General features: G+C 38.9%; 1 protein-coding gene across 1 annotated transcript in view; it reads left to right on the top strand.

Moving 5' to 3' along the window:
* Nucleotides 1-4168, top strand: part of psmb5 (proteasome 20S subunit beta 5) — an 11907-nt gene extending 7739 nt beyond the window's left edge. The window contains exon 3 of the mRNA XM_016461055.1: nucleotides 3059-4168. Within this exon, the coding sequence (XP_016316541.1) occupies nucleotides 3059-3345 (287 nt within the window). The 3' untranslated portion in view covers nucleotides 3346-4168. The remainder of the gene's footprint in view (nucleotides 1-3058) is intronic.
* The last annotated feature ends 8161 nt before the right edge of the window (nucleotides 4169-12329 follow it).

Raw genomic sequence — 12329 nt, 5'->3', positions numbered from 1 at the left:
CAAGATGCATGTTGAGAGACAGGTGTTTAGAAGCCCGACGTGACCCACTGGTCCAAAGTAGTTAAAGTGTTTCAAAAGTGATCCGGTTCCCGTTAAAGCAACCGTTATGATCGGTATTCTCTTTCTGTATATTTCTACATTACACATTCATTTTGTACCTACTTATAATTTGTACTCCGATAGCTTGTTGTGCACCTACTGTGAAGGTATAGACATCTTCTGTCCTGCCAATAGCTGCAAATATCTCAAAAGCCGCTATCTCAAAGACGTATGAAGCTCTTTCAACTGGCACCTTTTCATGTTGTGTAGACGCGGACTGCCGATGTGCATGCATGCTTGGACGTCTGTACACGGAGTTGCTTTGCTTTCTGAGCAGCTGCTCTCATCAGCGGCACTCTTAACCAACCATGTCTGTGTGACAATCAGCAAAGCAGTCAGCCAGTCACCTGTGTATATGCCTTCCTTTTGTCTTGAAGTTGCCATTCATACATGCAGACAGCCACACTTTTAGTCTAGCACATCTAACTGCCTGTCACCTTTGTGATGGAGTGCAAGGTGCCAGGCTGTCGTAACATCCCGACATCGCTCCCGCTTCAGCGCCTCTGCTTTACGAGGGCTCGCAAATTCAAGTGCCTCTTTTGTTCACCTTTACTTCCCCACCCTTTCTCAGCGACGCAGGTAGCATGCAACGTCCGTTGTATGATAAAACGATCCCAGGTGTTGTACGTGAAAAAAAAAAAAAAAATCCCAAACTGCTGAAGTACCCTCGTACTCCGCTCTTAATGAGAACCGGTGCTTTGCGGGTGAAAGAGACGTCCTATTGCATTTTTTAACCTGTTTTTAGTCGTCACACTTGGCTCTACAAAATGGTAAATTACCCTGCATATATTCAGGGTGCTGTAACGATTATCAGGTCGCGCTAACGATGCGTTCAGAGGGTGTAATTTGCTTGTTGAAGTCTTCTGTGCCTCACTTCCTAAGATTGTCCTTAAAATGTCTCTCTGAGCCAATTTGGGGTCCTTGAACTTTACTTAAAGTTTAAAGAGTACAAAAGGAATGTTTCAGATTGCGTTTTCAGTGCTAGTTTTCTTCGAACTAGTCTGTCGTACCCAGACCTTCAGACTGATGGCAGAAGGTCTGGACTCTAGCAGCTTTCATTAGCCAAGGACCGCCTAAGAGACTGTCTGACCAACATGTAAAGCAACCAATCACAGTTTGTTTTGTTCAGCGTCATGTTTAGGGGCGTGACAATGTAAAGTTGATGTTCCTACATTAACAGACTGGCATACATCACTGAAGATTGAGGTTTTTAGCCGTAAAGAGTCTATGCAGTGAGCTTCACATACTTTTAAAAATCCAGCGTTTAGTTGATCATGATCATTGTCACAGTTGTAAACACAAGAGTTTTCTTCTTTCTTGAGGGGGTTTGGTGTCACATTTGCTGAAAATGTACTCACCCCCAAGCCATCCAAGATGTAGATGAGTTTGTGTCTTCTTCGAAACAGATTTGGAGAAATTTAGCATTACATCACTTGCTCACCAATAGATCCTCTGCAGCGAACGGGTGCAATCAGAATGAGAGTCCAAACAGCTGATAAAAAAATCACAATTTTCCACAACATGACTTCAGTTTATCAGTTAATGTGTTTTGTAAGAAACAAATCATTAAAGCGTTTTATCTTTAAACCAATGCTTCTGGCCAAAATACCTGTCCGTAATCCATAATAATGCTTCTTCCATCAGTGAACAAGTCCATCCTCTGTTGTTCTTTCACATCAAAATTCAATAATATGAGGAGTTTTATATTTTAGCTTGAAGCAATGGTTTGAAGTTAAAAAATGTTTTAATGATGAAAGACATTAATTGGTGGACTAATTGGTTGGAGTGGAATGTTGTGGAATATTGTGATGTTTTTATCAGCTGTTTGAACTCTGAGGGAAGAACTCTTGGATGGCCTGAGGGTAAGTAAATTTTTAGCAAACTTTCATTTTTGGGTGAACTATTAATTTAAAACTGACTTTTTGTAACTTTATCAAGTATTAAAATCATTCAGTCATTGCAAACGTTGCAATAATTTGAGATATTTCAGTTTCTGAAATCATTTATTCACCCTCTCATCCAGAAAGTAATTTATTCACTGTCATGTGGTTCCAAACCAGGATGACTTTCTTTCCTCTGCAGAATACAAAAGAAAAGGTGTTGCTTTTTTTGTCCATGTAGTCCAAATGACCCCATTGATTTTCATTGTGTGGACAAAAACAGTCGAAAAATTCTTCAGAATGTCTTTTGTGTTCCAAAAGGTGAGTAAATGATGACAATTCATTTTTGGGTGAACTATCCAGTTAACAGTCCATCTGCAGCCTGGTTCTGCTGGCGCACAGATGGGACGTAGTCACCGTTACTGTAGGCGTGAGCTTCGTCATTGTGCAGCCTCACGGACACTTGAAACCTTGATGTGATCTGCAGCTGGACCATATAGTGACCCATCAGTTCACCGATTGTGATATGCCTCGTCCATCATGTTTGGTGAGAGGTCGGATCTTCAGGTATAGATCAATAATTAATTCTGTTGTTTTTAGAGCGATCAATAGCACCTCAGGCGGTGCCCCAGGGTGGATGCTATGTTTGCCCATTCCTACTTGTCCTTAGCCTACTAAATATTAGCTAAATGTAAGCTCTCCTTCTTTAACTCTGCCCGTTTTTGTTTATTTTTTATTTTTTTTACCTGCTTTCATGCTGAAGCCACTAGGTACCCCCCAGACCAAACTCCAGCTACCAAGCATCCAGCTGTCAGAAAAAATTGCCAACCACCCGTTTCCCATGATTCCTTTTCTCACATGTACTCACCGAGATAGATTTGACCTTGTGTTGTTCAGAACATTATTTATAACCTTGTGTTCATAACATTACATCGATCTACTGAATTCTTTCTGAAGGGTTTTGCTTTTTTTGATGCTTTCATCTTCCGTGGAGGCGCCTGGCTTTTCAACACAGCAGGACGTAAAGCAGTGCTGATGGTCTCTTTCTTCCTCTTCCTTTTGCTTTCCTCTGATCGCAGGGCTCTACTACGTGGACTCTGAGGGCAACCGAGTGTGCGGAGACCTGTTCGCAGTTGGTTCGGGATCCATGTACGCCTACGGTGTTGTCGACAGCGGTCTTCGCTACGACCTGACTGTTGAAGAAGCATGCGACCTGGGCCGCCGCGCCATCTACCAAGCTACTTACCGTGACGCCTACAGCGGAGGCCAAGTCAACCTCTACCGCGTCCATGGCGAGGGCTGGGAAAGGGTCTCGCAGGAAGATGTGCTTCAGCTGCACCTTCAATACCAGAGCGAGAAAGCATAGAAGGAGGGGTTGGGAGGAGAAAAGGGATGAGGGAAAAGGCCACAGCGGTAGTTGGGTTTCAGAAGGGAAGGATGAGACCGGTCAGATGAGGAATGAGTTGCAGATTAGTGATATAACCTAAAAGGCACTTCGGTTAACTTAATGAAATCAGATCTACTTCCAAGAAATTTCATGCCAACTCTTTTGTAAGAGCTGGCTCGTCTGTGCATGAGAACATGAGCAAGGCTGTCTCTCATCTCTTGAAGTTAGACCAGTTTCCGTTATTTTTCTCATATGTATTATTCGTTGAGTTTTCAACTATTTTCAGTAGTATTACAACCCCAAGCCATTGCAGTTCCACTTGTTGTTTGTGATTATTAAATAAGGGGTCGCTGTGTCCCAATGGACGCCGTGACAAGCCAAAACTCCAGTTGGCCAGCTCTCATTGAGTGGGTGTGGGCTTCTGTTCTTCTCATCTCACATGTATCTGCAGATACCACAGTTACTAAACCTGCTCTCAATAAACCTTGGATTTTTGCTATATAAGTGTTATTTTTTTCCTCTTGAAAATGTATTTGGAAAAATGTATTTGGAATCTTAAGTCACAGTTGATGTATGAATGCCATTGCATTAGATAACAACATATCAAACCAGCTGCATCTGCACAGTGCCAGCTAATTTTTCCTCAGAACTACTTTTCTTGTCCATTTTTGCAGTTACTTTTAGGTATTTTTTCCCCAAGCTCATTTTAGTGGGGTCTGCAGAATGTCTTAAAATTGTATGGTCACACTTTATTTCAAGGTCCAATTCTTGCCATTACCAAACCATTAACTATGACTGTTGCCTCAATGAACTCCTAATTTGCTGGTTATTAATAGTTAGTACGGTCGTTTTTAAGTTTAGATATTGGGTAGGATTAGGAATGTAGAATATGGGCTTTATAAGTACTAATAAACAGCCAATATGTTAATAATAGGCATGTTAATAAGCAACTAGTTAACAGTGAGAATTGGTCCCTATACTAAAGTGTAACCATTTATTATTTATGTATTTATAAATATATAAACAACTTGATTAAAATCATTAAAAAAGGTGAGAAATGGTCCCTATACTATATGGTACACACACACAACTTGACAAATAACCCAAATAAACCAATAATACAAATAAACCCTTCGGTAACTATTGTTTATTAAGAACATATATAATCCGGAATATCCTGGAAACACAAAATGTTTTTCATTTAATATCAACCTAATTTCTATTTATAAAAAAAATTGTCAAAATTACAGCAGTAATACCATAGGAAATATCTCAGACTCAGTCCATACAGGTTATTCAAATATTATATCAAATATTGTGTTGGGTTTAAAGCCACTCATCTAAGTACTGCTGTCTTTAATTTCAACAGTATATTTACCATATTATAATTTAAAATCCATACTTATTTTTGAGAAACTGTGTTTGTGCTATTTTTCATTAAAATAAATGTCACCTGGTTTGATAATTTATCAAATTAGGGCTGTCAATTAAATTGTGATTAATTATATACAAAAATGTGTTGCCAAAAATTATCGTAATTAATCATGCCCCCTTACCCGTATGTAAATTCCTTAGGGGATTTTCCTACTTTGGGAGCAGTTGAAGCTTGAAATACCACTGTCATGTTTTTGCCTCAATAATGTCTTGGAATTGATCAATATTTTCTATGAAAAACACCCAAATTAACATATTTGCTCTTAAATGGGAACACCTATATATAATTATAAATGAATTATATCATATTCAGTAGGGGGTGGCAGTCTCATTCGGGCCCCCCTAAGGACATCATTGTGGGTCCCTCTCAGCCTCTGGGCCCTAAGCACTCTGTCCCCTTTTTCTTCCCAGGTTGTGGGGGGCTGCAGCCTATATCTAATGCAGTTCTATTCATACATTGTGTCCAACTGCATTTTGTGGGCACTGTATTCTAGTTTTATTTCTAGGTGAAACTTTTAATGTCAGCTCAGATGGGTTTTAAAAAAAAGTACTAAAATTTTTCTTTAATGGGATTCGTTTTGGCCATCTTGCCCATTTGTCTCCATCAGCACAGGAACTCTGAATATTTTCCTGAGGCCCTGAATTAAGTGTCTTACTTTTTCCTTCCTCTTGCCATCACTGCTTCGTAATAGTATTTTAGAGATGCAAATAGTGCATTGTGTCTGTGTCTGCATCGGTCTTGTCTTGTGGGCTATTAGTGCTTGCGCTGGCTGAACTGAAGTAAACAATCTCTAACACCTTAAGCTGACAGGGAAAATAGTGATAGTATTTTGTGCTGTTCTGCAATTGTCCTCTGGCTTTCGGGTCTGTGGACTTAGTCCTTGGATGTCTTTTTTTAATTAGAAGGGGGAATTTATTTCAGATTTTAATTTCGGCACACCTAGTTTCCCATCACCAAATATACTCTATCACGTTGTTTTACAATGCAAGGATTCGCTATAGCCCCCCTCAGTAGTTTTATAGCTGAAAATAAACACTAATAAAGGCTATGGGATGATGTGGTGGCCCTGAGCCCCAAATGATTGTTAAAACTAGTTTCACAGGTGGCTAGTTAGCAGATGGAAAGCAAATGGGATTCCAATAAATGTAAATGGGGAGTTCTTCTCCATTACTTCGCTTGGAGAAAATGAAGAGATGAGAGAGTTGCTTACAACATGACTACAAATCACATTTGCTAATCATGTTTTTGAAGTCATGTAGTTGCAGAACATCTGCAGCATCGAACACGTATTCGTTTTAAGTGGTGAAATGAGATGTTGGGCAGGTCAGTCTTGAAAGCACTTTGAATACTCCTCAACCGTCTACTTTAATTATTCGTAATGGTTAGCTTTTAGAAAATGCAATTCACACATATTATTGCAAAATATTGTTGTTGGGTGCATTGCAATGGGAGAAGCACTGGTTAGCCTTGATGACACAGTTACCATTTGTCTCTCTCATGAGTAATTTGTATGAACCTCCACTTCAAGGTTTAAAAATGTAGGAAGAGCTTCTTGAAATTTCAATAGCAGCGTGCTTGTCGGTGTTATTTATGGATCATCTTCACACTATTTGTCCTGTGATTCAACAAGCATTGTGATACAATCCACGTAAGTCTGTAATGATTTGGATAGTCAAACTGTATCTTAACCAAAGCCAAACCGAAGAATAGGATTGTGAGAGAGACCAGCTGGTTAGTTTGTTAGGTGCCAGCTAGATGATTTTTACAGTGTCAAAAAATAACCCCAATGCACCCACGTGCCACCATCTGTCAGGTGGCCATATACACGATAAATCTCTCTTGCTTTAATTTGATCTGCTCTGAATTGAATTTGTTTGAATTTCACAGAATGTACCCTGATGAAAAACATCTTAGAATGGCTTAAGATGGTTTGCTGGTGCTAAATGATCTCCAAGTCTGATCAGGCTGCTCATATTAAAGGGGATTTGGCATTTTACAGCAGATCAGGCTTGGAGACCAGCTTAAGACCAGCAAATCATCTCCCCTCTACTAATGCAGTCACGTTTTAAACACTGTGAATTTGTGCTTCAGGTTTTCTTGATCTGTTGTTTGATTTTATTGGGCTAGGTGATCATCTCAGACCAGCTAAGACCAACTTAAACCACCTAAATTCAGCAAACTTTCAAGGTTCACACCTTCATAGTCAGTTGGCAGATTATTATTATTTTTTTTGGATAGTCACTGTACTGATCTTAAATCAGTCTAGACTGGCCTGATGATCTCCCAGCCTGGTTTTGGACACATGGGTAAGTCAGGCTGGGAGATCTTAAACCATCTAAATTTAGAAAATCAGCTTATGCTGGTTTAAGCAGGTTTTTTTGTCCAGCACCGCAGGTTAGGAGACAATCTTAAGACCAGCAAACCATCAAACTGTTTTTCATCAGTGTGACCATGTTCAGTCTCAAATGTGTTGTGGGTTTCTCTTCAAGGAAAATGTAATTCTGGAAGATGTAGTAACCCCCCCCACTTCCACAGCTGTTCCGGATCGAAAACAAATGAGAGGTCAATTTAGCAGGAAGTCACTCTCGGTGCGATGCAGTGTCCACCTAAAGACTCTCGAGGCTTTGTGTAATCAGCGTGCTTCAGTCCTTGAGCTCGCGCCTCGTGTAATTGCGTTTGGTGCCACTTGCGCATCCTTCTCTCTCCCCCTGCGCGAGTGAGGAGGCTGCCGTTCGCCTCGCGGTGAGAGGTGCTGTTTTTCATCTCTGCGCGCGACGGACACGCTCTTGTCATTGCTGTTGCGTGTATCCATCCCCGTTTCTTCTCCTTCCGTTTCATAATAATTTTTAATTAATTGCGGTTGTGCTCATTAATTCCAATGAAAAGCATTTAAAAATAAATCTAAAAACCTTAAATGATTAGGCCACCTTGGGCCAAACTCTATTAATTTTTTTTTTATAACGCACAGCTGGCCAGTGTCGTGATGTCTTCAGTCATCCCGTCTTTCATCTCATTCTCTTCAAACTATCTATCTATCTATCTATCTATCTATCTATCTATCGTTCTAAACGCCGACAAATACATATAAGGCTATTTCATGTGGGTTAAGCAGCATTTCACACCTCTAATTAACAAAGTTAGCACTGTTTTTAACCCTGGGTTATGAAACCCTGCCCTAGAGACAAGACAACCAATCATAACCGTCTCAGAACTTATCTAATTAAATATTCATGTGGCATATACTGTTCAGCTTTCACGCTTAGTCTTCATGTCTGTGGGGAACTGTTAAAAATGTTGTGTAGCAACACCAAACATGTTAATTGCAGTGATATAGACTATTTTTGCCTCATGTTTTATAATATTTAAAGGAAAATTTTGAGTTCAACAGAACTTAAACTTAGTTGACATTTGTCTTCACCCTCATTTTGAGGCAGATTTGTGGAGGATTTAAATGAAGAAAAGAGCTTATAATTTTGTAAAAACATTAATTATTCTGTTAAAACTTGTTTATTCAGCTGTTAAACCATTTAGATCATCCTTTTACAGTAGGATATTATGTTGTCATATAGTGTTGTTGTAAAATTCACACAGAAAAGGTTAGTAAGCAATAAAATCATGTAAACACATTGTTCACGTTATGTCGCTATACCATCAAAACTGTATTGTAATGTATATGGATTGGCCTCATTCATTTTCATTGTAAGTGCCTCACTTTTCTGACTAAGTTTCTGACTGCTCACTGAGACTTTTATTTTTTATTTTATTTAATTTTATTATTATTTTTTTTTTTAAGAAAATGTGAGCTAAGTGGATTTGTGTGGCAGTCAACGTTATGCCACAGGCACGGTAAATTGAGCTTAACTTGTTCTGAACCTGGAATATTTCTTTAGGTCTTCGGAGACAGAGAGCATTTTCGAGCGCGGATCTACATGTTCACAGATGGACAAACAGCTATTAAAACTGTTTGCATGCTCACTGCATGCTGTGTTTGTTCAATCAGTGTTATCAACCTTATAAATATGCAAATAACAACTTAATCCAGGGTTTATAAATGTGAAATCTTGAAAACTGACTACACTAGATTAATTAGTAACCCAGGGTGAAGTATGAACAGTTTGAAACAAGGTAACCAAGGATTATGTTTATCAAACGAAAAAAATAAATGTGTGTGTATATATATATATATATATATACAGTGTGTATATATATATATATGTATATATGGACTGTATACATTGAATATTGACTATAGATTCCTATAGATTTCCAAAACCACTTAAGAAATATGTATTTTATAATGTAACACCATGCACCCAGCAGGCAGAAGCAGACACCTTTGTGATTCTTGGTCAAGGCTAATGCCTGTGAAATTGTGTTCGATGATAGAGCTTTCCGATGATAATGATAAAGAAGCTGGAAAAAGATCCATCATTAGTCATCACCTGTCTTCTGAGTGGCTATTTCGACACAAGCTGTTCACCTCTGTTCATGACTTGACTCTAGAAATGCAGCATGTCTGTTTGTTTTATTATCAGTGTCTCTATTTCAAGTGGTGGTGCGGTGGCCCTGGGAGGGAGCCGGTGAGGCGGGCGATGCCGTTGTCAGAGGAGCAGCCTTTAAGACTGATGTTTGCGGCTGTGGTCAATTTGCTTTTGTGTATTTTTGTTACTTTGCTCTCTGTGTCCTTTTGAGCATGCCCCACGGACACGACCGGCAAAAAAGCCCTTTATTGGTTTTCACAGCGGGTCACAGGGTATGCGGTGCTGTGCATCAAGCTAAATCGCATAGGCTGGTTGGTGGGACAGGAATGGTGTGGTGTTTTGCTCGCAGCTATAGAAAGTAGCCCACTGAGCAAAACACCACTACCATAAACTTGCTATTCTACCCGTGTATGTTGAGTCAGTGTATGTAATGGAAGTTATTCACATGTGTTTAGCATGCATGAAGGACTCAAATAATAATTTTTTCTGTATAATCAACCTTAACCTATTTATTTGTAAGTTATTTTTTTTTCATGTTAATCTTTCTCAGGCCCGAAACACCCTATGATACTATCATGGCAGAACGTAAGAGAGTCTTGTTGTATAAAGAGAGTCTTGTTGAGAGTCTTGCGACCGTATACAACTTCTATGATTTATTTTCTTCTTTTGCCTATTTGCAGAGCTATAAAAAGTATTTACCCCTTATAAGAAGTCAGTTTTTGTAGCCTCTTTCTTGAACATTGACCATAAGCTAAATAAAAACAACAACAAAACTTTACAATTGTCGTGTTTAAATGTGGCATTGTGTACACAAAGAAACTTTGTTTTGACTCCGATGTAAGTCGGTTCTCTCAATATATATGCAATTTCATTTCAACTGTAAATCAAATTACCTACTAAAACTTGTTGTTTTGTTGCTTTCAAAAGCTGTTACTTTTTCACAAAGGCAATAGAAGTAATTGGTGACACCTTCTTTCAAATAAATGAAATTTTCTCTGGTGTCCTTTGAGTAATATAAAATTTGATCTGATATTCAGTGAGAAGATACAATAAAAAAGAAAATCGGGATGGAGGCAAAGGCACCGTTTACACCTGGTGTTAAGATTTGGTCGATCGGATCACACGTAAACAAGGGAGGCACGTTCCTGTTTACACCTGCCCTTTTAATCCATCTCTTTTGTCCACTTTTGACCAATTTCCTGATTTTTTTGAGGGGCGGGTGTGTGAATGGGATGTTTCTGATCTTTCGATCAGAGCACTGTAATGCATAAAATAGTCTACCTGAATTTTACCACATGTGGTTTAACAGACATCATACTTTTTATTAAAAGTTTCATAACAAAATGCTGACATATGCCGGACCTCTTCATTCATTCGGTTAACTTAAACCTTGGACATTTCTTGCAAACAACTTTAATCTTGCATTCAGATCTGCTTCAATCCAATCAACAACTGGTTGATTTTTTTTTTTAAATAATCTATTTCACTCAGATGAAACATGAAATTATCTGTCGCTATCTGTAAAACTTGAGATATTTGTTTATAAATTGAAAATTTAATTTTTTAAATGGAACAATTATCGAACCTTTATACAAAATATGTATATAAAATGTGCATATGTATTTTTTTGGAGTATAGTATCTGATACATCATGCTTTTATGGCCTATATAGTATGATGTAAGAGAATATGGAGCTCATACTCAAGGAAAAAGGCCCAAAATGATCAAAAACATGTAATTTGGTGAAATTGCTCATATTTACATCACCAAATAGTAAAATGAAAAACTGATAGCTTGTGATGTAAATCAATGAAATCTTTAAATCATTATAGCAGACTACTTTCTTAAAATGCATGTAAATATATTTTGTCACACTGTATCTCCCAATAATTTGTCTTAGTAAGATATTGAAATGCTTAGTTTTATTATCAAAGATCTTTAATATTTAATGCCATGTGATGTGCTGATGAGTGAAAGATAAAAAAAAAATGATGTCCAGTAAGCATTCAACTTGAAATATTTCTAAATTATAACATTTATTTTATGTTTACTTTTTAAAAATCAGTAAAGATTTCACAGCAAAAAAACAAAACAAAAACACATGTACCATGACTTGAAAGTGGGCATTTTTGAAATTATACTAAAAGGCCTTTTACGTGCTAAAAAACAGACAGAAGAGATTGTGTAAACAGATTTTTCAGCAATGTTTTGATCATGTTGATAAATTACAGGCCTTAGATGTTTGCATATCAAATATGATAGGGTGAAATACTGAGGTTTAGCTGCATGTACGTACGTACGGTACAGCAACACCATTCGTTTGGCCAATCATTCACATCTGTGTACTTGCACAGAGTGCATTTCTTCCGCCAGTTCGGATAGTTTAACATCTTTGTGGCTTCTGTGAGAGGGATGTTAGATATGCGGAAGCAGCCTCCTGCTCACCTAAGGCCCGAGTCTCTGAGGCGTGAAGTCCTCTCCTTTCCTGTAGTTTCCTACTTGATCTCCTCCGAGCACCCTGTCTCATCGGCCATCTCCCCTGCGCTCCTGTTCAGGCTAATCAATGCCTCAACCCTCCTCACGGCGGTGGAGGACTAGCCTTAATTAAGGCCCTCCAGCTCGTTACTCAAGCCATTCCCCTCCGCTGCAGGCCTCTCCACCGTCGCCACACTAGTAATTCTCCTGGCCCGTGTCATGAGGGTAATGAGAAGGGATGCGTTCGGCCTGCCACCACTGATGGATGATCTAGTGGGCAGGACGTCAAGGAGGTGATTGACAGCTGCTTGACAGGATTGGGTATAATTGACGGATCTAGTAGTGGATTGTGTGAAAGTTGTAGTAATGGACAGGATGGGATGGGTGAAGGATTTGGGAAGAATGACAAGGTCAGCGGATCACGGGTGAGAAGATTCGATTCCTATCGTTCTTATTCCGCGTCGGCTGGTGTGGAAATGAATAGATCATGTTATGGAAATCAACTGACTTTGTATGGGACACAATGGGCTCAGGTATGGGAATGTGTTATGCAAATTTCAGGCATATTTTTG

Source organism: Sinocyclocheilus anshuiensis, unplaced genomic scaffold (genome assembly GCF_001515605.1).
Source record: "Sinocyclocheilus anshuiensis isolate Anshui unplaced genomic scaffold, SAMN03320099.WGS_v1.1 scaffold4, whole genome shotgun sequence".
Classification (NCBI taxonomy): domain Eukaryota; kingdom Metazoa; phylum Chordata; class Actinopteri; order Cypriniformes; family Cyprinidae; genus Sinocyclocheilus; species Sinocyclocheilus anshuiensis.
Note: the sequence above shows the minus strand (reverse complement) of the source record. Positions and strands in the feature narration are given on the sequence as shown.